The sequence below is a fragment of the Diorhabda carinulata genome, chromosome 7 (assembly GCF_026250575.1).
Source record: "Diorhabda carinulata isolate Delta chromosome 7, icDioCari1.1, whole genome shotgun sequence".
Classification (NCBI taxonomy): Eukaryota; Metazoa; Arthropoda; class Insecta; order Coleoptera; family Chrysomelidae; genus Diorhabda; species Diorhabda carinulata.
Genome location: NC_079466.1, coordinates 21,734,341 through 21,759,091, shown reverse-complemented (window position 1 = coordinate 21,759,091; position 24,751 = coordinate 21,734,341). Strand labels below are relative to the sequence as shown.

General features: G+C 34.3%; 1 protein-coding gene across 3 annotated transcripts in view; it reads left to right on the top strand.

Moving 5' to 3' along the window:
• The window catches only part of LOC130896809 (fat-like cadherin-related tumor suppressor homolog), a 418,340-nt gene that overhangs the window by 362,074 nt on the left and 31,515 nt on the right, over positions 1–24,751 (top strand). For all 3 annotated transcript variants that reach the window (XM_057805125.1, XM_057805128.1, XM_057805127.1), the window contains exons 8-13: positions 7,096–7,248; positions 10,158–10,368; positions 11,714–12,756; positions 14,020–15,280; positions 20,479–20,703; positions 24,642–24,665. In XM_057805125.1, the coding sequence (XP_057661108.1) occupies positions 7,096–7,248; positions 10,158–10,368; positions 11,714–12,756; positions 14,020–15,280; positions 20,479–20,703; positions 24,642–24,665 (2,917 nt within the window). The remainder of the gene's footprint in view (positions 1–7,095; positions 7,249–10,157; positions 10,369–11,713; positions 12,757–14,019; positions 15,281–20,478; positions 20,704–24,641; positions 24,666–24,751) is intronic.

Sequence of the window (24,751 nt, the reverse complement as noted above, 5' to 3'; positions counted from 1 at the left end):
TGAAACATGGTGAATATCAACAAATCAAAAAAAGTTGATGAATTAGGTCGTCGTGTGAAAATACCAAAAAAAAGCCTTGATTCTGCATACAGGGTATTCCAAAAAAAGGTGATTCATTGGCCTACTCGGTCATGCGATTTTAATCCCTTGGATTACATAGTGTAAGCTTGTGGTGGATAACAAAATAATACACCAGGAAATGAAATTTAAATATCTGGGAATCGAAATATCTGGACACGGAGACGTGGAGACGGAAGTAAGAAACCAAGCTACAAGAGCCTCAAGAGCAGCAGCATACCTAAATGACACAATCTGGCGAAATAAATACATTCGAACTGAAGCAAAAGCCCGCATTTACAAGACCGCAATCAGACCTATATTATCCTATCCAGCAGAGACCCGACCTGAGACCTCTAAAACGAAACGGATATTGGAGACTACAGAAATGAAAATAGTTCGAAGAATAGCGGGAAGAACACTAATGGATAGAGAAAGGAGTGAAAACATAAGACGAACATACGGGATAGATAAAATGGAATGAGCACATTGCCCGCATGACGGAAGAACGAATTGTGAAAATATCAAGGGACAAATCACCAGCAGGACAAAGAAGCATTGGAAGACCTAGGAAAAGATGGAGTGACAACCTCCCAGGTGACTGAGCAGAGACAATGACGTGAAGAAAAACAGGCAATGATGCCTATACACAGCAGGAAGAAGAAGAAGAAGATTACATAGTTTATGTTATCGAGGTAAATTCGCTTCAAAAAATGAAAGACAGAATCCAACGTCACTTCAATGAACTCATAGCTGACTCCCAACCGTTTAAATTAATGGATTCTTTAGAAAAATGATAGACATTTTGAAACGTACTCAAATTGAAATCTGTTTTATGTTATTAACCTTCTTATTTAAATTTTCATCTTGTGATTTTTAGTTCAATTAATATATTCACCATTACTTCATACTGGCATCGGTTATTACTTCATAATTTTCAAATCAAAATATTCCGAAAACGGTATACAGTATCGAATTTTATCAAGAGTACATTTTTTGTGTAAAATCAAATGATGTTTAGGTTATGTTGAATAGTACTTGGTACGAACCGTGTAGCTATCGCCCTCTATGAGAGTCAGACATAAAAATAAATTCATTGGATGCATCTGCTTCTAAAACATATTCGTATTGAATTTCAATACAATGTTACCAGTAGTTGCGGCAAAATCGTAAAAAATGTGTAAAATAGTTTTAAATTTTCTATCTTATCTAGAGACAGAATCACCTTTTTTTGATACACCTTGTATAACGATGCTTCCGAGCCATGCGATCTCAAACAACTAAAATTTTTTGTCGTTCGTCCTTTGCGATGACTATAAATAAATCACAAGGACGGGCATTCAATGTTTGTGGAATTAACTTGGGAGTTGCCCAGTTTCGCACATGGACAACTATAATGTGAAGCGTATTAATGGGTGGAAAAGATTATTATCTTCCGTATGTTTACATTTTTATCAGACCTGCATTTATAATTGTACATAAAATACTTAGAATTCGTTAAAATTTGAACCAACAAACAAAGAAACGATTAATTTGGGAGAAAAAATTCATTTCATTCTCTGAGCAGTTTTTGTAAATGAGGAACGAGATTGTTGCCTCGGTTTTTGTGTAATTTCCATCAGAACTCCGTAAACAAGAAAAGTGGAAGCCGGTGTTGAGAACCAGAAGGGTAGAGAAATAAAGAAAAACTTTTCTCTTTATATGTGTTTTATAGATTTGGTAGATAACAACTACTCGAACATAATCTACTAATGGAATGTCTAAACGAGAAAAGGAAAACATAATGCCGTTGAAGAATAATATATTCAGAACGAATGGGAGCAAACCAGCGCCTGATCTAGAAAGCGGCAAATCGGGAGACCGAATCAGAGGGTGGCACACTCCTTTACGGTCGCTTTTTGTTTCAAACATTTAATTTTATTTACTTACTGTTTATTATCATTCAAACGTATCTAGCACAGTTTATCCATTGCACTTTTAATCAAGTCCTACAAGTAATTTTCTTCCAAATTTTTCGACAATTTTTACTACTGGATCAGATGAATATAGCGGATGAATGTTTTTCAAAAATCGGAAGATACAGTACAAAATAATTCTTATGAAACGAAACTGATTGAATCTAGTAATGTGCATTGCCTTCTGGAGTTCTAATCGCATCACAAAAGCAAGTAATTTTGGTCCAAGTTTTTCCAATCAGAACATCTCTTGCAGTTGTCGAAGGTTAACAAGTATCAAATCTATTGATATTACCTCTTAAAGGTAGTGGTGTACTTTCAAAATATATTTCGATCTATGCCGGACAAAAACTGATAAGAACCAAAATCCAATGAACATTTGTATTCTAGTATTATAACGATAATAAATTTGTACAGTTGTAATTACTTTTGATTCCTCTTTCATTAAACTAATAGTAAGATTATGGAATATTGGAATAGAGTTATATTTTGTCGGACCACACTGATTATTTCACTGTTTCAAAGCAACAGGTTACGACAATATTACAGAATCTATTAATCTAATTGATTTATGAATACATGAACTCACCTTTTACTTATGTCCTCTAATAAATTTATTTGTTTTCGTGCTTACCGCTTAATGTCGAAAATCCAATAATTCTAGCAATGTTTTGCGAAGGGAAACTGAATACTTTCACTTTACGAACAAACTTGTTAGAACGCAATTAGATTATTACCCAACCGTTTTCGTATTTAACAATAAAAATGATAAATATTTCAACGTACCAATGAAATTATCAGTCGTATCGAATGGTAAGATCGCTGGAGTTCCACAGAGTTCCATACTAGTCTTCTATACATCATAGAGCTGCGACATCTCCTAGAAATTATTCACTATAGGCGAAAGATATCGCACTCAGTATCTTATCCCATAAAAAAATCAAATCTACGAGTACTTGAAATCCCATTCAGAAATAGACAGTTTAAGATTACCGCCTCATACTTTGCGAAGATTCTCAATGAAACGGCCGAAATGTTCGTCAATCTGGACAGGGTGAGGATAAAATGCAGTCTAATCAAGATAATTGGCTCGATTTCATACTTAGAAAACATACATCCGCCCTATAATCGAATATAGAACAACCCTGCCCAATTATCTGGTAAAAGAGATTAAAGCAAGATACATGATTCTGAATATAGAATCGGTTCACAACCTTAACGTAGAAACCTTTCTTACCCCCTGGTATAACAGACGAAATAGTACCTTCACTTCACTAGTTGATAAAATCATAACAGTAGCCGAAAGTAACTTTCTTCCGTCATTATGGAAGACTCCTTTAGTTTTTATGACACGACTCCTTCTATCAGCAAATTCTTCTTCTTCTAATACCCATTAATGGTTGTTTGTGATCACTACTGACCATTTTATCCCGATTCTGGTGGTACGAATTAATTTTCCAGTAGTTCTTATCACTGTCCAATTTTTATTATTATGGACCCGCGACATCCTCTTTCTGCCAATCCCCTTCTTTCCTCTATCTTTCCTTCTTTCAAGAGTTGATGCAAATGGTACCTCTCCACATCCATTTCCTATTCACCTCATAATTTCTTCATGTCAAATGTTTCCAATCTTGTTGATGGTGATAACTTCCAGTGTTCAGCCTTCCATACCGTACAATTGCAAGGACCATACGTAGCATTTTGTTAATATTATTCGGAGGTTGAGGTCAAAGTCAGAGTTCGTAAACACATTTTTAAATTTCATTACTTTTGCTACCTATCAATTGATCTCTATCTCTGATGATGATGACCAGCTTTCACATAAACAAGTTCCCAGATAGTTAAACTTCTTCAACTGTCCAATCGGTCATGTTATCTGCTATCAGAACTGTATCATCGGCATATCGTAAATAGTTGATTCATGTGCCTATTTACTTTGATACCTAATTATTGACCCTCGAGGGTCCCTCGAAATTTTCCTAATAAAGGTTAAAGAGGAGTAGTTCGTTGTCAACTCTGCCACTGATTGGTTCCATTACACGTTTTCAATGCAGCTCATATCGTTCTAGTTTATGTCCAGTTGCGTCAGTATTTAAACTAGTTTATGGTGTTGAATTCCGTCAAAAGCCATTTCGCAATCTATGCAATACATAACTACATCTTTTCTCTGGTCGTTGGGTTTGCAACTAGCGCCACTCTTTTACGGAGACCCGTTCTAAATCCGAATGGGGACGAACCAATAACGCTTTCGCATTTTATAGGAATTCAGAGTATGTTTCATCAAACTAATTAATCTATGGTCTTCGCATCTTGTTTCTTCTGGCTTCTGGCTTCTTCACTTCTCCTTTTCAGTCTATAGAATAATGAGAAAAAAGCTTACCTAGTACGTCTTAAAACCCAACTTTTTCTCCGTTCTGTAACAACGTGCCCTTAAAAAATTCTTTGTAGTTGCATTATTTTTCTTTTGTATGTTTAAAAAGTTTAGGTTATATCTAGAAAGTTGAATGTAGTGGATGTTGTTTTATATATCGCTTAAGAATCATTTGCAAGCTAGACTAGAATTATATTGAGATGCAATTTATTGTTACACAACGGGCACAAAGACCTAAGGATTCCATTTTATCAGTGTCTGGTAGAATTATGAGGGCTTAGTGTACTTCGAAATCATTCTAGATAGTCGAGGTATCAATTCGAGGTATATAGTGGACACCTGATGAGAATTTAAGAGGTTATAAGATCGAAGAACTATGTGTTAGTCCGGATCTTGCACAGATTATTATTAATGGCGAAATTCTTGCGAGAGAAAAAAATTTAATCCAAAGGAGGTGTTGAAACTGCAAAGTAGCAATATTTTGGAAACCGTCGTAGCCCAATTAAGGGCTTTACCAAGGTCTCAAAGAGCTTGCTAAACGTTGGGAAAACCATGGACTATACTTCGAATGTTAAGACTTTCTTTTTGTATGATCATTCAATGGACAAAATGAAGATTGCAATTATAACGATTTATGGATTTATTTTTAAATCCTTGGTAGCCTTGTTTTCGATCAATATTAATAACAAAGAAATTTCAGTTTATCTACTTACAAACTTTGAATCTTTATTCAATTTCTCGTTTGAATATACCTTTCTAAGATAAAAGAATGAATTTATTCGAATGTATAAAATTCAAAACCGAACTCATTTGAATGATCAAAAACTGCATTATACTTCAAAATTAGTACATCATATGCATGGCATCCTCTGTTGTTAACTCGACGTAAAGCTTCTATTGAATTAATTAAAAACAGGGTAGCTTTCACCAATTTTAAATTATTTTTAACGTTCATTGTGATAACATGCAATCCCAATCAGTTCGAAAATAAGTTTAATTGTTGCAAAAAAAAAGTTTATCTTTACAACTTTCTTCTTTTTTGGTTGTAAGTTGTACATTGTAAGAAAGCACGAATTCCAAAAAGATTCTAATTTCAATGTATGTCTTCATGTCAATCCTTGTCTTTGTTAATGGTTATGGGTGAATCAGGAAACTCGATTTACTTCTTTTGATTCTCAAAAACCTCGAAACTTCATCCAATTTAAAACATGAATCTATTTTTGGTTCTCAATATTCTATATTATCAAAAAAGCCCACTTAAGCCACAATATTCGATTAAAGTAAGCACTATAGTTGTTTCCACGTGGAAAGTTTTATGTTCAAAGAAATACATACTTTTGAGATTTGATATTGAGCTTATTACGTTTGATCCTTGATATACATCATCTGATTAGGAGTAATTTCACTTTAGCTGACTATCAAATGCCTCGAATTTTGTAAATAAATTGAATAAGTTTGCCTGTTCCTTTACTTGTATTATCCTGATAATTATTTATGCATCAGATTGAGACTCCGTGTCCTCTTCCACTTCTGGCTCCCGTTCTGTTTCATCCTATTTTTCCTTTTGATCAATCTATTGCCATTTTAGACTTTCCCTTCTCTTTTAATTACTTCTAGTATGAAATTTTTTTGTCTCATTTGTAATTTTCCTATTTCGTTAATTACTAATTGTGAGGTATAATGGTAATGGTGTGAGACCTTGTCGAGTATATCAAGCATCTAATTTCAAAGTATTTACGATAGTGAACGGGATTTCAGAAAGATAAGGGGATAACATGTCTGACTGCCATGGTGGATTTTGCAAATATGAATGATCTGCTTCAACAGTAAAATGGGTGCTTTAAAAGTAGTCTCGGAACTTTTCAACGAGAAGAATCATTCGGTAAACGTTATAATTCAGTTATACTATACTTTCTTTCAGTTATATTCATTGCGTTGGTGCTCAAAATCTCCTCGTTCTCCATAAGATTGCAATTGCATCAAGACCAGTTCTAGTAGCATCAGTTTAAATCTGGACTTACAAGAATAGGACTAGAATTGAGATGTTTCTTAACTGCAGCTTAAGGAGTCCAAGAAATAAATTGACGTTTTGTTCTGCCATGAAGATTAGTGATTTTTTGCAATGCCTGATACACGAGGGAGGTGGATGGTGCGTCCGTGTTCTCTCGCCTTCACTCTCTTCGTTCCGTGTTGGTTATTCGGGATCGAGTTAAACGACGAAACGACGTGAAAATAGAATGAATCGAGAGTGTGGATGTCCTGTCACCTCCACTCGCCAAGACTTGTTTCGAGAGCCTATAGGAGGCGCCTCACGAGATTCTGGATCAGACATAAGAAGATATGATTCGAAATAACAGATTTTATCGTCACTTCGTGCAAAGACCATTTTTATCGGTAACAAAACTTAATATTTTAAAAGAGGAGGTAAAATTTATTAAGGTCAGCGAAGTCGTCAAAATTATTTCAGTAAAATAATTGTAGTTTTTTATACATACAAAATTTACCTTTCATAATGACGGTGTTGACGTGGACCTTCAGTGAGTTGCAATTTTGGTTATGAAATCTGAGAAACGTGACCCCCAGATCACGTTTTTATTGGAATACAGTGTATATGCATGCATTTTAATGAAAATAACATTCTGCTTGAACGCCATCCCTGTATTTATGTGTTTTATGAAACGAACTGACCCTGTTTTTTTTTTCTATTTACAGGTCTTGGCTTTTGACCGGGATATAGGACAAAATGCTCAATTGAATTACCACATTAAATCGGGAAAAGGACGGACGAAATTCAAAATTGATAACAGCACTGGAATAGTTTATGCGCAAAAAACTCTTCTGGCTGGCGAGGAATATGAATTGAATGTAAGTCATTTTTATTTTACTGGATAGCAGAAACGAAAAGTATCTGGAATTCATATTTCGATTGAAAATCATAGGTACCACTCTTTATTATGTGATAGCAGCGGTTCAACTGCAGTCAAAGCGCACTACTCAATTTAGAAAAAAACTTTCTGTTGAAATAATGCAATTAATATTATAAAGATGGTTAAAGGAATAATGGAATGTGCTCATTATGTCTCTAAACACAACAAATCTCATCCAATAACAATGAAAGATTCCAAATATCCAAATATTACTTCCTTTACAAAAATTTCCTGCCGCTTTTTTTAGTACAACCGCATCTGCAACCACAGCTAGATCCGACTCTCTCCCTGATTAAATTTTTTGAAATACCGGCCAAATACTGACTTCAAATGAAGCGTGGATAATTAACAAAATAAGAGAAAAGAAATTGGTTACATGGAAAAGCCAATACTCTGAAGAATGTACATAAAAACATGGATTGTGGAACAATCATGAAGAAAGGAAAATTTGTTGGCTAAAACAATAAGGTTCACAAAAGTGAGATGAGTAGGGATATTATGAGACTTGTTATCATGATTATTGACTGTTACGCGGAATTTAAACATGACTGTAGAAGCATCGATGATCCTCAACAATCAGGGAGTCCAAAAGAGCATTCACATAAGAATACTTGAGAAAAGGTTCATGGTCATTATTTTCTTCAATTGTGATGTCATAGTACAATGGGAACTCGTTTGAATGGGAACAAATATCGAGTCTAATATGATTTCTTCCATTTTTTTTTCTTAATCTTAAATTCTCCTAAGTGAACCAGCGACTCTATTATTTTGGATCTTCTAATTCTTCTTCTAAATTGTCCAGGTACGTCCAAGATATACGTTGATCTGTTCTTTTGAATTTATATCTTTGTATCCTTTTAGTTCGACTTGAAAATTATTTTGGCGCAATTAAATATTTTTTCATGAAAATTGTTTAAACTAGATATTTTTCCAGCACGCCGATGAACCATAACAATTTATACACATCAGATGAAACAATTCAAACTGGACTATAAAGATAAACTTATTGGCATTTGCCATGTATTTATGGCACTGATTGTTTTTATGAACTTAAAAATAATTATTTTATATCCATTCAGAAGTTATAAACTGTTGTTATTTAACTAGATATATTTATATCAGATATATGTTGAATTTAATAAAACGCTAATACTGCAGTTGTTTTATTCAATAAATATAAAAATAATATGGTTGTCATTATCGAACAATGATACTTTATATTGCCAAAGCGAATTATTTTCAATGTCCCATTCATTGTTATGGTTTTTAAATTAGTGCCTCTAGCTTTGTTAATTTTATAATTAACAATATTGAAGAGCCAAACCTATAAAATTCATCAACTAATTTTTAATTATGAATTGTACAATGTAATAAATTCAGTAGCTGCATTAGGAATTTATCAGGAAAATCTTTAGTCGATTTCCAATCCCAAACCCAAAAATATTTCCAAATTCGTATTAATGCGTAAATATCACCAGTCAACAGAAAAAAAATTTTGTATTAACACAAGAATGAATAGCCAGGGCCGGATTAAGCTAGGGGATTGGGGGGGCTATAGCCCCGGACCCCAGGTCCAAGAGGACCCCATCATTTGGAAATCATTCTGTATTTTTTAATGTGTTGATGCCACAAATCTAAAGTATTGATACTATTTTGTGAATTTTTCCGGGTTTCCGAATTCCTTAAGGGGGCTCCGTCATTATTTTAGCCCCGGGCCTTATAAATCTTAATCTGGCCCTGTGAATAGCATATTGTGTTCAAATGGACCTATACAAATACGCAAATATGAAAAAAATAATTGTAACACTAAAGGTTTTTAAGTTAAATTTAACTATAGAACCATATTCATTGGTAAAATATTAATTAATATTGATTAAAAAAAGAATTTCACGTGTTTTAAATGGTATATATTGACAATATTTATAGTTTACATCTAATAAACATCCTTCACATCTATTAATAACAAAAACTTTAAAAATAATCACTTTAAATATCAATTAGCTTTACATTTTCCTTTTATGAGGGGTTGCACTTTCTCTTTTTAAAAACCAACAGTAATCACCCATCATGGTCGAATCCCATCGTCCTTGATACCGAATTTCCATTGTTCTAATATCTTGGTGGAACCTTTCACCCAGCTCATCACTGACTGCTCCCAAATTTTCGGGAATGTAAACAGGGATAATTGAGCTATTGAAAAGTGGTACGTGTTAGGGCTAAATAAATAGTTTTCATCGTTGGATGGGTATTTCCATTTTAAAAATAAAGGTCTCGCCTGTGTTACGAAAATCTTGTGGGACAATATATTTTTTGTTTCAATTTTAATTCTTTTTTCCCAATAAATAGACCTTTGCTTTTCCACTAACGTAAGTTTTGAAATTCAAATTAATAAGGTCCAATAAAGTCTTGACAACTTTTTTCAAAATAAAATGAAAACCATTTGAGATATTTCAAAAACTTTATTATCGGGTTGAAGTACATTCAAAACATTTATGAATGGAACTCGACTTCGGTCATATGGCCACCGCGAGCACGGTTGCAGCGGTTGATTCGTTGGACCCAATTTTCCATGACTCGGCCACAAATTTCGGCCGAAACGGCTGCTATTTCGCGTTCAATGTTGACTTTGAGCTCTTCCAACGTCGTCGGCTTATTAGCTCAGACCAATGACTTGACAAAAAATGACCAAATTAAAATAAACTGAGCGTTTTTCCACTCTACGATTGCTGAATCATTTCAGTAAAAAAACATCATAACTAAAACTTTATTTGAAAAATGAAATTAAAATCATACAAATATGTTTTTTTTTTCAAAATTTATTGTTTATTAATTATTTTTTGGTTGCAGGTGAAAGTAAGCGACATGGGGGAACCACCAAAGCACAGCGTCTGCAAAGTATTGGTTCGAACTATACCAATTTTAGCCACCTCCCTACATGCCCCAGTCGTCAAACAACCTGCTCCAGTTAAATTAACTGAAGGTGATGAAATAGGATTGTTAGTTGCTTCAATATCGGCCATGGATCCAGATAATGACACATTGTGGTATGACATCGTAGGTTAGTATTTCAAAAACTTCATCTGAGAAGTGAATTTTTACCAAAATAAACTTTCCATCTTATATACAAAAAGGAAACAGTGTTTATTGTTATTAATTTATAAAGCGTTGAAAAGCTGACACTGTACTTACACTACATGGTTTCCATTTTTTTTTTTTCGACACACTTTTGAAGATGGCGCTCCATTTTTTATATTCCTAATTCACAAAAGTTTCCCGCTAATCTGTTAAGGAAGCGTGCGACCTCTAGACTTCACCATCGCTCTCGAAGCGTTTTCAAACTAAGTGTTCCTTTAGCGTGGGAAACAAATGATAATCGCTGGAAGTTAAATCCCAGTTGCGCGAGATAGTGTCTAACAATACAGTCAAATTTCTTCAAAAGCTCCTATATTTGACGAGGAGTTATCGTGAAGAAGCATTACTCCTTCCATCAGTTGTCATGTCTAGATTGCTTCGGTCAGTGATTCACAATATCTATCTGAGTTTAAGTCGTTCTAAGTTGCACGAAATCGATTGGAGTACCCCTTGCGATCTTTCCTGCCGATAGATTTTATTTGAATTTCTTTGGTGGATGTCAACCAGAGTGACGCCACTAACAAGCCGTCTTGTTTTTGCTTTTGCTTTATGGGCGATTTATCTCCTGTGACGATAAAGTCCAACAACTTCTCCTTGTCTCCTAGCTCTCGTATTGTTGAAGAAACTCACGACCACAATCAAGACGCTGCTCCTTGTATCTATCAGTCAACATTTGGGGTACTCAACGAGCCCTCAACTCGCAATAACCCAACGTTTCTGTTAAAGTTCTTTCAATTGCCTCGCGAGAAGCTTCATGAAGATGTTCAACAATTTTAACGGAGCGTTATTTTCCGATCTTGTGGACAATCACATCCGAAACAGACTGTCGTCATCGTGAACTTCCGTGCAATCGTCAACAAAAACCCTGCACCAGTTGCGAACGTGCAAAATGGGCATGCACTTTTCACCATAAACCTTAGTCAGTTGTCGATGAATCTCCATGGACGGTGACTTGCATGGGGAAAGTGAACCTTGCACCTGGAGGAAGCGGCGATTAACACCACCATCTCTGACGGCTGCCAAGCGTAACGAATCGCTAACGGATGGTTCCTAGAGTAGGGGAACTACTGCGCACGACACTGTTATCGAATTTAGCCGTCCCTCGAAGCTGTAGCTGATTGGTAACCTTCCTTTTGGCGCAGCCCTCGTGAAGAAGTTAAGTTTTATGATAGACAACTAGGTATTTTATGTAAATTATAAAGCTTTGGGCTCTTTCCATTTTTGCAAATTATCAGTTATATTTTTCTAACGAAATTTTATTTGTATTTCAGATGGAAACGAAAGAAATGATTTCTTCATTGGTAGGGACATCGGAAATATTCTAATAGCTCAACGGTTAGATTACGAAACCCAACACGATTACGTCCTGAACATCAGCGTTACAGATTCAGTCCACACCGTTTATGTCCAATTGAACATAACCATACTTGACATAAACGATAACAGACCAATATTTTCGGAACGCGTTTACAAAGTAGAAATATCGGAAGCAGTTCCGTTATACACGGAAGTACTTAAATTACAAGCCACTGATAAAGACGCTAACGAAAATTTGATATACAGTTTCCATTCCGCCGAAAATATGATATCTTTACGAACCTTTATGCTAAACCAAATGACCGGGATCATATCTTTAGCGGCCAGTTTGGACAGGGAATCTCTAAACGAACATATATTAACAGTTATGGTGAAAGATAGCGGAATACCGGCCAAGAAAAACTACGCTAGAGTTCATATAATTGTACACGATCACAACGATCATACGCCTACGTTTGCTGATAAAATTTTGGTCGGGAAAGTGTTTGAATCGTCAGCAGTGGGTAGCGCGGTATTGCGCGCTTACGCTGTCGATCACGATAAAGGCGAAAACGCACGAATATCCTACTCGATTATTTCCGGTAACGTCGGTAACGTATTTAGTATTGACGCTGACTTGGGCACCATTACTATAGCTAGAGAACTAGATCTTACGACGGTTAAAGAATACACGCTGCATATCAAAGCCACCGATCACGGGCAACCGCCTCTGTCGTCGACGGTACCGGCGCACATAATGGTAACGATGGCCGACAACGCGCCGCCTAAATTCGTCGGAAAAGAACTAGCAGCTGAAATATATGAGGATCAACCGCTGGGTAGTTATGTAGCACACCTCGATGTCAGGAGTACGTCTTCTTTACAATTCGAAATGTTATCTGGAAACACCGATAATGCCTTTTTGATTAGTCCTAGTACCGGCGTCATAACCACTAACAAGTACTTGGACTATGAGGCTGTGAAGTATTATAATTTATCTGTGATAGCCACTAATATGGTAAGTATAAATATATCGTAGATCAATAGACAAGTTGGGATTTTAGTTAATATCCCAGGATAATAGGCAGTTGGCTGATGGCGCGCCACGCATGCCTATTCTCCCGGAGTATTAGCTAAATGCTGGACAATAGATTATTCGTCGAAAAATAATCAAGCGTTTGTCTATTCTCCTGGTACTTTAGCTAAAATTCGGATAATAGAATATCTATTGAAAAAGGCCAAGCGTTTATCTGCTGTCCTATAATTCTAGCGAAAGGGCCAGTACCGAAGCCAATTTCAATGTTTGTTTTTATTTTTGAGTTCACACTGAGGTTCGCACTGGCACTTTCTTGACTTTCCATATTTTCATCTTTCTCTCTCTCTCTCTCTCTCTCTCTCTCTCTCTCTCTCTCTCATTGTCTTCAGATTCAGTCGTGCTGTCGCTTCTGTCGAACATACAGTGTCTTGTCCAGTTTTGTATATTATTACTCAGTTTAATCGAAACTGAGAAATTTTTTCCAATATTTTATAATGAAAATAGATAATGGATTTCTTCTCATCTTTATCAAATAAAACCGAATTTTTACTATGGAACAGACTTGGGTACATTTCTACGATCCAGAAACAAAGCAACAATCGATAGAATGGCGACACTCTGATTCTTAAGATGTTTCGTGTCCAAAAATCTACTGAAAAAGGTCTTGCTTCAGTTTTTTGGGATTGCCTTGGAGTAATCATGATTGATTTTTTGAATAAGGTTAGAACAATAACTGTAGATAACTATTCGACATTACTGATCACTCTACGGGAAAAAATTAAAGAGAAAAGACGCGGAAAGCTATCCAAAGGTGTTTTGTTTTTGGAGGACAACGCTTCTGCACACAAATCTCATGTTGCCATGCAAAAAATTCGTGATTTAGGGTTTGAATTGCTAGGACACCCCCCTTATTTACCAGATTTGGCTCCGTCCGACTATTATCTCTTTCCTCAACTGAAAAAACGTTTAAAAGGTCGTAAATTTTCTTCCAACGAAGAGGTAATAAATGCTGTGGAGGTCTGGTTTGCAGAACAAAGAAGAAACATTTTTTTTGAAAGGTCTAGAGACGTTGCAGGTTCGCTGTAATAAATATATCCAATTAAGAGGATAATATGTTGAATTGCAAAAAAAGTTAGAGTAGAAAAAGTAGAAAATGAAGATTCTCTAGGGTAAAAATAATCAAATGAATTTAAATTACATGTAAAAATTATATTTTTTAGTGATGAATTTCTTTCTCATTTTCAGGCATCAATTTCAGCGACTTGCAGTATAATTATTCATATTCTGGACAAAAACGATAACATACCAGAATTTCTACAATCCAATTATTACGGAATAATAAGCGAATCCGCACCGATTCAATCATTAATTTTAACAAATAAAAGCGATCCCCTGGTTATCAAAGCTTACGACGCCGATTCCGAAGGTAATTCCTTATTGGAATACACCATCATAGAAAATTTACCAAGAAGATACTTCGAAATCGACGGCAACACCGGCGCTATAAGAGTCATCAAATTGCTAGATCACGAAACTTACGGTAGTTTCACGTTCCACGTACAAGTATCCGACATGGGAACTCCAAAGTTATCATCCGATACAACGGCAAGAGTCGATATAAAAATAATAGACGTTAATGATTCTCCGCCTATTTTCCAGAGCCCTATTTACAACGTTACTTTACTGTTACCGTTATATAAAAACGTAGCAGTCGTACAAGTGAACGCTACTGATCCGGACGGTCCTGAAACGGGCACTTTGAGATACGACATTATCGAAGGGAATAAATTAGGAATATTCAACGTGGATCCGAAAACTGGTCTAATTACTTTGGCTGATCCCGATAATTTAAAATCTTCCCACAGACTCCACGTAAGAGTATCGGACGGGAAATTCTCTAACGTGGCTAAAGTTTATGTTAGAGTAGACGCAAGCGATAATTCCGGTTTAGTTTTCCAAAAATCCGTTTATGATGGTACCGTTATAGAAAATTCTACGAAAATACATCACGTTAGCGTCGTCAACGTTCTAGGAACTTCTCTAAACGAACACGTGGAATTTCGTATATTAAATCCTACGGATTTGTTTACCATCGGTCAAACTTCGGGAGTTATTAGAACTACCGGTTTGGAATTCGATAGAGAAAAAAAAGATAATTACGAACTTATAGTAGAAGCGAAAAGCGAAATGCCGCCAAGAGAACGTCCTAGAGTGGCGCACGTCATTGTTAACGTCACTGTTTTAGATATAAATGATAATTGCCCCATGTTCGTTAACTTACCATATTACGCGGTAGTATCTGTCGACGACGAAAAAGGAAGTACGATAACGAAGGTTCATGCCATCGATTTGGATAGCGCGGAAAACGGAGAAGTTAGATACGAACTGATCAAAGGGCATGGAGAATTATTTAAAGTGCAAAGAGATTCCGGGAATATTGAAATTAAACAGAACTTGGAAGGACATAATAAGGAATATGAACTATTGATAGCTGCTTATGATAAAGGTAAGTTGAGTTAAGCTTGTGAGGTATCTATATGGCCAGCTATAATTTTTTGCTTCATAGAAATTTAGTACAAGTTGAGGTTTGATTAAATCTAAGGTTAAAATCTTCGAAGTTACCAACAAGACTATTAAAAAACAAACAGGACGGCCACGAAGCTGGAGAAGCGTGGCTCCACGAAATGAGTCTCTGGCTGAGCTTCCCAAACTAGTTGATCTCGTACAGAGGAGATATTCCATGGCCTCCTCGCAGCACAGACCTATTTCCATTTGATTTGTTTCTATAAGAATGGAGTACAAAACTCCAGGTAAAGAACATTCTTCAAAAAATGGTGACATACCCGGCGCGGTGTCCAAGAGTCTTGGAATATCTAAGTGCCAGGCTTTTTTATTTTAATTATTGCCGAATTTAAGAAGCAACGATGGAGACACCTCTGTCTCAATATTTCCTTGCTTTTCGACTCATACTATAGCAAAAAGTGTTTTTCTCACAAAGATCTATTGATGGGTGACTCTTGGTTTCTGAGTCTCAGTCTAAATACCTTCAACGAGGCGTGTTTCAAAAGTCATTTCATCAAACAAAAACGAGCTGAGAAGAGTTAGTAGTATGCTCACTGTCCAATTAATTTCCACCTGAAGAAAATCGAAAAAACTCCCAACATCTCTTGTGGTTTTTGCAAGGAAATAGCTGAGAACCTCCTCTGTGAGTGCGAGGCTGTCCACCGACAAAAGCTCAGCTCTCACTATTCTTGAAACCGGAAGTGGTTAGTCGTATAGCCTCCAGGTATCTCAGTTTCTAGCGTTAATACTTTTACGCCCTGCAACTGCCGTTTAGTGTTATATAAATTGGAAAGCTAATTATAAAATACCGATTATTGAGAATTCCACCGACTGCGACGTAATTACCGTGATACATTTTCTCAGTACTCAAAGCTTCGATTTAACTGACATTCATTGCCAAATCAGTGATTTCGATGGTGGAAACATTATGAGCGTTGGAATGGTGCGGAAATAGGTTCTTGATGAGGCTGAATTACCGATGATTTGATTCAAAAAGTAGAAAGAGAACAGACTATTCACGATTTCGTCCTTATATGAAGATTATCCCACTGACTCAAGTGTTCTATATAAAACGTTTAAATTATCAGAAGTTGCGTTCACGTTGTGTGCCAAAATAAACGATCGGGTGCGATGAGTTTTCTCGAATAACAAAAAGAATATTTTTTTTGTCATATTGTCACAAGCGACGAAAAATGTATAGCCTACGCAGCAATAAATGAAATGACGGTATTTTACATCTAGGAAAATGAAATTCTAAAATTTCTGCTCAGAAAATCATGTGCGCTCTATTATTGGACAGAAAGAATCGATTTATTGCCTCGCAAAAACACGCTTAATGTAGCTCTATCCTATAAAATTTTCCAAAAGCTGCACTGGGCAAGTAAAAGCAAAGACATGCTGAGTGCTAGTCGATAATGTCTACCATAAGACACATGGCATGACGATTAGAAAGCCTTATCACTTCTTTTGATTGGGTACAATTGAATCATCCCTCATACAGTCCCGATCTAGTGCCGAGCGACTACTATTGATTTCTGAACCTCGCGGGGCACCCTGACTTAGTGAATCTGGTGGTAATGTTCTTTGACTATGAAATGCAAAAGCTGGATACACGATATGATATTAATATTAATGGGAATTTTATAAAGTATGGTCGTTTCAATGAAAAAAATATTTATGGAAAATATTCATTTGCTTTTTTTTAAGAAAAAAATACGTCTATGTGTCTACTTTACGTACTTTTATGTTTAAATTACGAAGATATTTATATTTCGTAAAATTTTACGAGACTAAATTACTAGGTTTATCAAAAATCGATAACAGTTCATTTGTTAGTTGTTGATATATATTACTTTTGATACGGAAGAAGACAGTTTTATGATAATTAGCTTTCAGCAGCCTTCCTACGTAGCATTTATCTCAAATTACTCTAACACCTGCGACATGCTTGCTTGGAATATTGTTAATTATACTCATTACTTTGTTGAAATCTGTCACATTCGGGTAATCCTGTTCAGTACCTATTTACTTGTTTATTACAATGGTTGTCAACGTCCCCGATGCGTTTTATTATATAACTAACCCTCCTTTATGAATGTAGGGGAAAAGGGTCAGTTGTATTCAGTCTCTTTTAGTACGAGCTGTATATTTATGCGATTTCTTCCATTTGCAGCATATTCACATTATTATGTGTGTAGAAGGGCACTTTTATATAGAAACTTTCTGAGGACCCCCGATTGGGACACAAAAGTGGACGAAAGAAAGTTATGTTAAGGAAAGGGAGCATTTATCTGATACATTGAAAAAAATATTTAAAAATAACTCATTATCTTTAGGGATATTCAAAATAAATAATAGCCACAGGGGTAGTTAGCTTCAGGTGTCAGGTGGGACCATATTTTTCCAAGCATTTTAACCGTATGTATAGAAATCTGGCGCTATTGGAATTTTTCCTATTATGCTCCCCATATTTATATAAAAGGATTTAGGGATCATTGAGCTTTTGATTTGAATTATAAAAAGCGTGTCACCACTTATTTTGATGTTGATGTTGACCGATCTTTTTCTAATTAGAATACATGTTAATCGATTGACAAGTGTCAAAATTTGAAGCAAGTAAAATATGAAACAAAATACGAGGGACGGTTTTTCTTTCAACCTCCGATAGGCTATAAATAAGATACAAGTTCGTACAAAACGATAATTTTATTACCAAAATATTGGTACACGGCATAATCGCCGAAGAGATTGAGACATTTGTCATATCTGTTGACAAGCTTTTCAATACCCTCTGTAGTCTTACCGTTCAGTAACAATAGAAAGCAAAACCGACCTTGAAACTTTTGGAAATTCCGTAGACAAAGCAGTAATGGTGAATCTGCGGTTTTCATTAATCATTCTGTCAACTCGTTGAACCAGGTTATTTGAAACGACAGATTTGCATCCTTGGCCCTTGACGGGAGCATCAATAATGGCGGACATGTTTACGAGGCTGTAGCACAACGCCGACTGACGCCTGAATGTCAACAATGGCGGAGTGTGCAGTGCGTCTGCACGGAGCAATCGGAGGTTGAAATAAAAACGCCCGTCGTAATCAAAAATACAACAATGATAATTTAGGAGCTGATTATTACGATAATGTGACGTTAATTCATTTTTCTGAATCGAATTAGCTAAAAAATGTTATTTTTCAAGTTAAAAATTAAATCCAATTGTGTTGAAATATGTTATTTGGATTTATTTTGTTAAAAAAATCGTTTTTATTATTTATCTGGTGCAAAAATTGTTTTTTTTTTTAGGTTACGTGAAAATTGACTTTCTCTGTTCGATTTGTTTTTCCAAGTATATAATTAAAAGTGGATATTTCTAATTATAATTCGGTTTAAAAATGGTTGTTCTCATATATATTGTCAAGAAATGTCTCTTCTAATTTTATTTAGATCAATAATTTGCTTTTAAGAGTTTGATTTGGTCAAAATTAAGTTTTCTGTATTTGGTTTGGTAAATAATGAGCTTTTCTTAGTAAATATGCAGTTAAAAATGTGATTTTTTAAAGATAATTCGATTCATAGATGGTTTTTATCATGTATCTTATCAAGAATTTTCTTTCCTAATTTTATTTAGATCAATAGTTTGCTTTTGTTGATATGAAAAATGGGCGTATCTAAATTAAATTTGATTAAAAATCATCTCTACTTTAATTTCGTCAAAAATGACCTTTCTAATATTGATTTGGACAAAAATGTTTATTCTAAGCTCTCATTTCTATTTTTGTTTTTCCTTATTCTACACGATTTTGTAAATATTGGATCTCTTAAGTTCAATTTTGGGAAAAATTGTCTTTTTTAATTTTTAATTAATCAAAAGTAGGTTTTCACAACTGATTTTGCTTCTAACGGATATTTATAGCTTTAATTTGGTCCAAAAATGGCTTGTTAAGTTTAATTTTAATTCTTTTTACTAATTTCTATATGATCGATAATTGGCTTTCATAATTTTTGTTTGGCAAATAGTTTGGTTTTTTGAAGACTTTTCGAAGTTTAATTTGTTAAAAAATTGGCTTTCGTGATTCATGAATAAAACTAAGTTAAAATTGTCATTTCAATTAGGACAAAATGGCATTTCAGGTTTCAATTTCTAGCTTTAATTTGGTTTTACAATGCTAATCTAACCAAAAAAGGCTTTTCGAAGTTCAGTTTGCTAAAAAATTGGCTCTCCTTATTTTAGTGAACTAAAAAACTTACTTTTATAATTTGGATTTGGTTAAAATTTCAATTTAATTAGGTCAAAATTGGCATTGTAGGATTCAATTTCATCAAAAGGACTTTCTAGCTTTAATTTGATCAAAAAATAGCTTTTCTGATGCTGATTTGTTGAAAACATGATTTTCCTTGTTCAATTTACAAGAAATTGGCTTTGCTTATTCTGGTTAAAATTGGTTTTCCTGAGTTCAATTGTGCGAACAATTCAATTTTCTAAGGTTTTTCCAAGTTCAGTTGGGTGAAAAACTGTTTTTTCCTATTTTTATTTCGTCCAAAATTGATTTTCTAAAGTTAATGTGACAACAAATGGGCTTTTCTAATTTAATTTGGATAAAATATTGGCTTCTGTTATTTCAATTCACTCAGAAACTTGCTTTTGAAAGTTTAGTTTGTTCAAAATTTGCTTTTTTGACTTTTCTTTTGTTTAAGTTGGTTTTCCTAAGAACATTTTCACCAACAATTATATTTTGTTCTTTCTTTTCACTTCGTCAAAAGTTAATTTGCTCCAAAATAGGCTGTTCTAGCTTTAATTTGATAAAACAATGGCTTTTAATATGGAGGAAAAAATTTTTTTTCTTATGTCTATTCTGTCAAAATTAGGCTTGTCCAAAATTGATGTTTTTTATATGCGTTTCTTATTTTTTTTCAAACTTCCAAAAACAGTTTGAAGTGAATAGAAGGTCGACAACTAACTAATTGCTATTTGAACAACAATTAAATAATCTAATTAATATCAACAAATATCGATGTGTTTTTGCGTTCTATTCTGTATAAAAGGGTTTATCTCGGAACGATATGAATAGCATGGGGAATATTTGATTGTAATGATTGTCGGTCTTTTGTTTATTATTGAATCAAACCAAAAATTCTTTTATTTTAGGTATAACGCCATGTCGAACGGATGTTACAGTCCACATCAAAGTGATCGACAGGTCTATGCCGGTCTTCAAAAAGCAATTTTACTCCGAGTCAATTCCAGAAAATGTGGAATTGCATTCTCCACTGTCGATTTCAATCGAAGCCGAATCACCACTGTCTCGCAAATTGATTTATAGCATTGTTAAAGGAAACGATATGGAGCAATTCGCCCTTGATTTCAACACAGGTGAGTTTTAGTTTTAGCGCTTTAAATAGTTTTCCTTGGAGAATTTCCGGAAATCCGACGACGAATCGATGGGAATTTGATGTCAAAATAATGTTTCACTTCAATCCGTAAACATTTTAATGGAATTCATTGGTATTTTGACTTTTATACAAGGCTTTGAACATTTTTGAAATGCTGACAATATTTGGAACGAACGTTTATTAAATAAAACATACCGATCTAAATAAAGAACGATTTTAACTAGTATTTATTGATAGCAAAGAAAAAGCCAAAAATTTCCCGTTTTAAAGTAATAGTTAGCCCAAAATGACGAATAAAACCATTTCAATTAATAACCTGGAAAATTGTGGTGAATGGTTTACAAAATCAAAAAGTCTAATATATAACAATTCATGTGCAACAACAATATTTCAATATTTATACTGAATACACTGCTTACATCAACACTACACCAACACTCACAATTACACCGTCTGACGCGCGTTTCTACAACCAAGTTATCATCTTCAGAGACTGAAGGTAAATTGACAGTCTCTGAAGACAATAACTTGTTTATCGAAACTTACGTCAGACAGTGTAATTGTGAATGTTGGTGTAGTGTTGATGTAAACAGTTTATTCAGTGTATTGTATACATAGTATACCTTGAAATTAATATTGTGATCATCCAAAAAGTGAAGACAAGTTGCTGTGATAAAGTTTTCCTTTGGGAAGACCTCGACGGATACTATTTCTATGATTAATTAATTTAACATTTCCCGTTAAATCGGCAAGTATTTCGATGACACAAGACCTTTTACTAAAGGTCGATAAAAGATCGACGTCATAGAAATAGATTTTGAACTCAAATGTATTCCGAAAATGTAAGCTTATGATATCATAAAATGGGACCAAAAATCGCATTGCGTTTGTAGGTATCAATATAACTTTTGGACAACGTTATTACAAGCGACGAGCTTTGGGAATTTGTAAATGGCCCTGAAACGAAAAGGCAATTTTCCAAGCGTCATACGCGTTAAAAGATCTTTTACCGCGTGTTTGAAAGATATTCCGGAAGAGGCAATCGAGAGCTGGAAGACTCAATGTATTGAAAATAAGATTTTTATTCACTTGTAATATATTATTAAACGATAGGAGTATTCTTGTGGAAAAGTGTGATGGTGATGTTTGTAGTAAAACACCATGAATTTATTTTTAAGACCAATTTTTTTTAACTACTGGATATTTCAAAATCAATAGCGAGATTTGAATGCTTTATAATATTTATTGCATTATATATGATACACCAAATGAAAGAAAAATTCTTTTACACAAAACCTAAGAGTGTCATTGGACAAACATCAAAACAATGTAGAGTTTTTCCCAAAACATCGATAAGTGCAATTGTTGTAACAAAAGTTTCAATCCTGTTTATTATATCGGAAAGGTCAGCTGATAGTGGAGGCACATACACACTTCATTAAACCCCAAAGGTAAAAAACTCACGCCAGTAAGGCTACGTGCCATCTTGGTGAAAAATGATATTCTCTGTTTTAACTTCTTCCAACTGAGGAAAGAGTCATAGCCATAAACTATTAAATTGAGAAATGCTAATCGGTATGGCTTCACCAAACATTCTATTTAGAGAAGTCTCATGGTACTTTCACCTTCTGTGCTTAAGATTCGTAAATTATAAGTGTTTACAAATCCTTTAGCGTAAAAGATCGGCTTTAGAACCTGGAATAACTGATTAGGATGTAGCTATTGAAACCTCTACAGAAATTACTTATTCACGACAATGATATACTTCCCCGGTGAGGCTACGTACCATCTTTGTGAAAAATTAAATTCTCCAGTCCATCTTCTTCCAAATGAGGAAAGCGTCATAGCTATAAATTATTAAATTGAGAAATGCTAGTCGGTGTGGCTTCACCAAAGAAGAGAGGCACAAAAAACATTCTATTTAGAGAAGTGTTTACAAATCCTTTAGCGTGAAAAATCGATGTAGGCTTTAGAATCTGGAACAATTGATAAGGACGTAGCAGTTAAAACCTCCCAAGCAATCGTTACAGATATTACTTGTTCGCGACTAGCTTTCCGAACAGATTTTGTTCAACCAGGCGTGAACATACTCTAGTCCTTCACTCTCAATCATCCCTCAATCTCTCTTTTACAAAGTCTAACTATATATTCAAACTGAAGATACCATCTACTGATATTATAAAATCAAATGGATAATCACAACCATGTAATAAATATTATATTCATTTTGATACCCACGGTGTTACTGAAATTTTAAACTGGTTTTACTAAATTCAATCCATTATATTGATTATATTTTCTTCATTTATTAAGTTGCAACAATTTACAGTGTATAAATAAACGCCTTTTTCCCCTTTACCTGGTCGCTATCTTCCCGGACACCATATTTTGTAGCAAACAAAGTTGTGTTCAGCATTGATTAAACATTGTTTTAGCATCTTTCGCATATTTTGGTCTGAAACAATGTCATCTTCTTCTATTATACAATAAAAGAGAAGAATTAGCACTCCTTGCCCTACCGAATATAAAAAGAGACTGAGGAAATTTTGTTATAGAAAAGACCCATCATTATATTATGATTGCAGTTACCTCAAAAATTTCATCGCATCATTTTAGAAACACCCTGTAAATAAATAACACTCAAGCACTAATAAAGGAACTAACTTTTAAAAAGAATTAGATACATAGAATTTAAATGGGTTATAAATATAATTAATATAGTGGTGATGAAAACACTTTGGAAACGTCTGGCTACCGTTATGATTTTATAGTTATCTACATGAAAATTCTTCGATAATATTGACAAAACTCTGTAATATTAATCACGATACCCATACGCCCGTAAGCTGAATTGTCGACTCAAATTTGACACGTCTCGCGCATTACGTCACGCTGGAATCATAATGTTTTCTTTTGTTCTTAATATTAGGTTGGAGTTTACGTATTCACTGGTTTCTTGGATGTTTTTTCGTGGCTATTATAGAGTTAACCTAATTTACAATTATTTTTTTATTATAAATATAGAAATAAAAACTTTGGTTTCCAAAAAAAAATAGACTTGGCGAAGGCCTGGAAAGGATCCTGTGGTCGAGAGGATAAAATTAATTTGAAGTATGGTAAATGAATGTCGTAAATCACAAAATAACACACACAATTCCTATTTTTTTCCAATAATTATACTTGATTTATGTTGTTGTCGATTCACTTGTAGAATTATTAACAAAAACGGTTTCGGTCTGGTTGGAAATATTTAGATATGATACCCTTTATTTGTTATTAAGAAATAAATAAAATATAACCATAATATATCCCAAAACAATATCATTAAATTGAATAATTCAATTATTTTGCTAATCATATCTTAAATAGTCTGTTATTTCACGGAACGGGCAGGAAATTATATTCCTTGTAAACCGCGACATGTCTTTGCATCAAATACTATTTTGGATTCAATATAAAACTTTATAACAGGTATACAGCATACATTATAATCTACGTTTTGATTCCAATGTGACGTCACATTGTGCCAGAGAGATCGCGTGTGCCTGCGCATAGGTGATAGGTTTTTTTTTAAATTAGTTCAAAAGACTTGACGTTAGTGAAACAGCAAAAACAAAAAATCTAATGATAAAAAATTGATAATGAAGAAAGTGAAGCTTTCTAATTGAAAATCTCATGTACTTATAGTTTAATGTAGAATTGAATAACTAAAAGAAAATAAAACTAATAATTTTTGCATAATTAAGTATAAAAATTCTTACTCTAGAGTTGTAATTAATTTTATTCGAGGAATACTTGTCAGAAAACATAGAAATGTACTCCGACTTTTCCAATGAGTATTTTCAAAGTAATACAAGTCTGTTTATTTAGTTATTTGCAGTAATATAACCTTACTGACATATTAATTTGTTTTCACAGCCCCCGATACTAACACTGGCCCTTGTGAGTATTACATTACAGTTGAAAGTTTTCCCGCAAATGGTCTATAGTTGAAGCAAGATTTTTAAATTAGCTTCAATTATTGATCT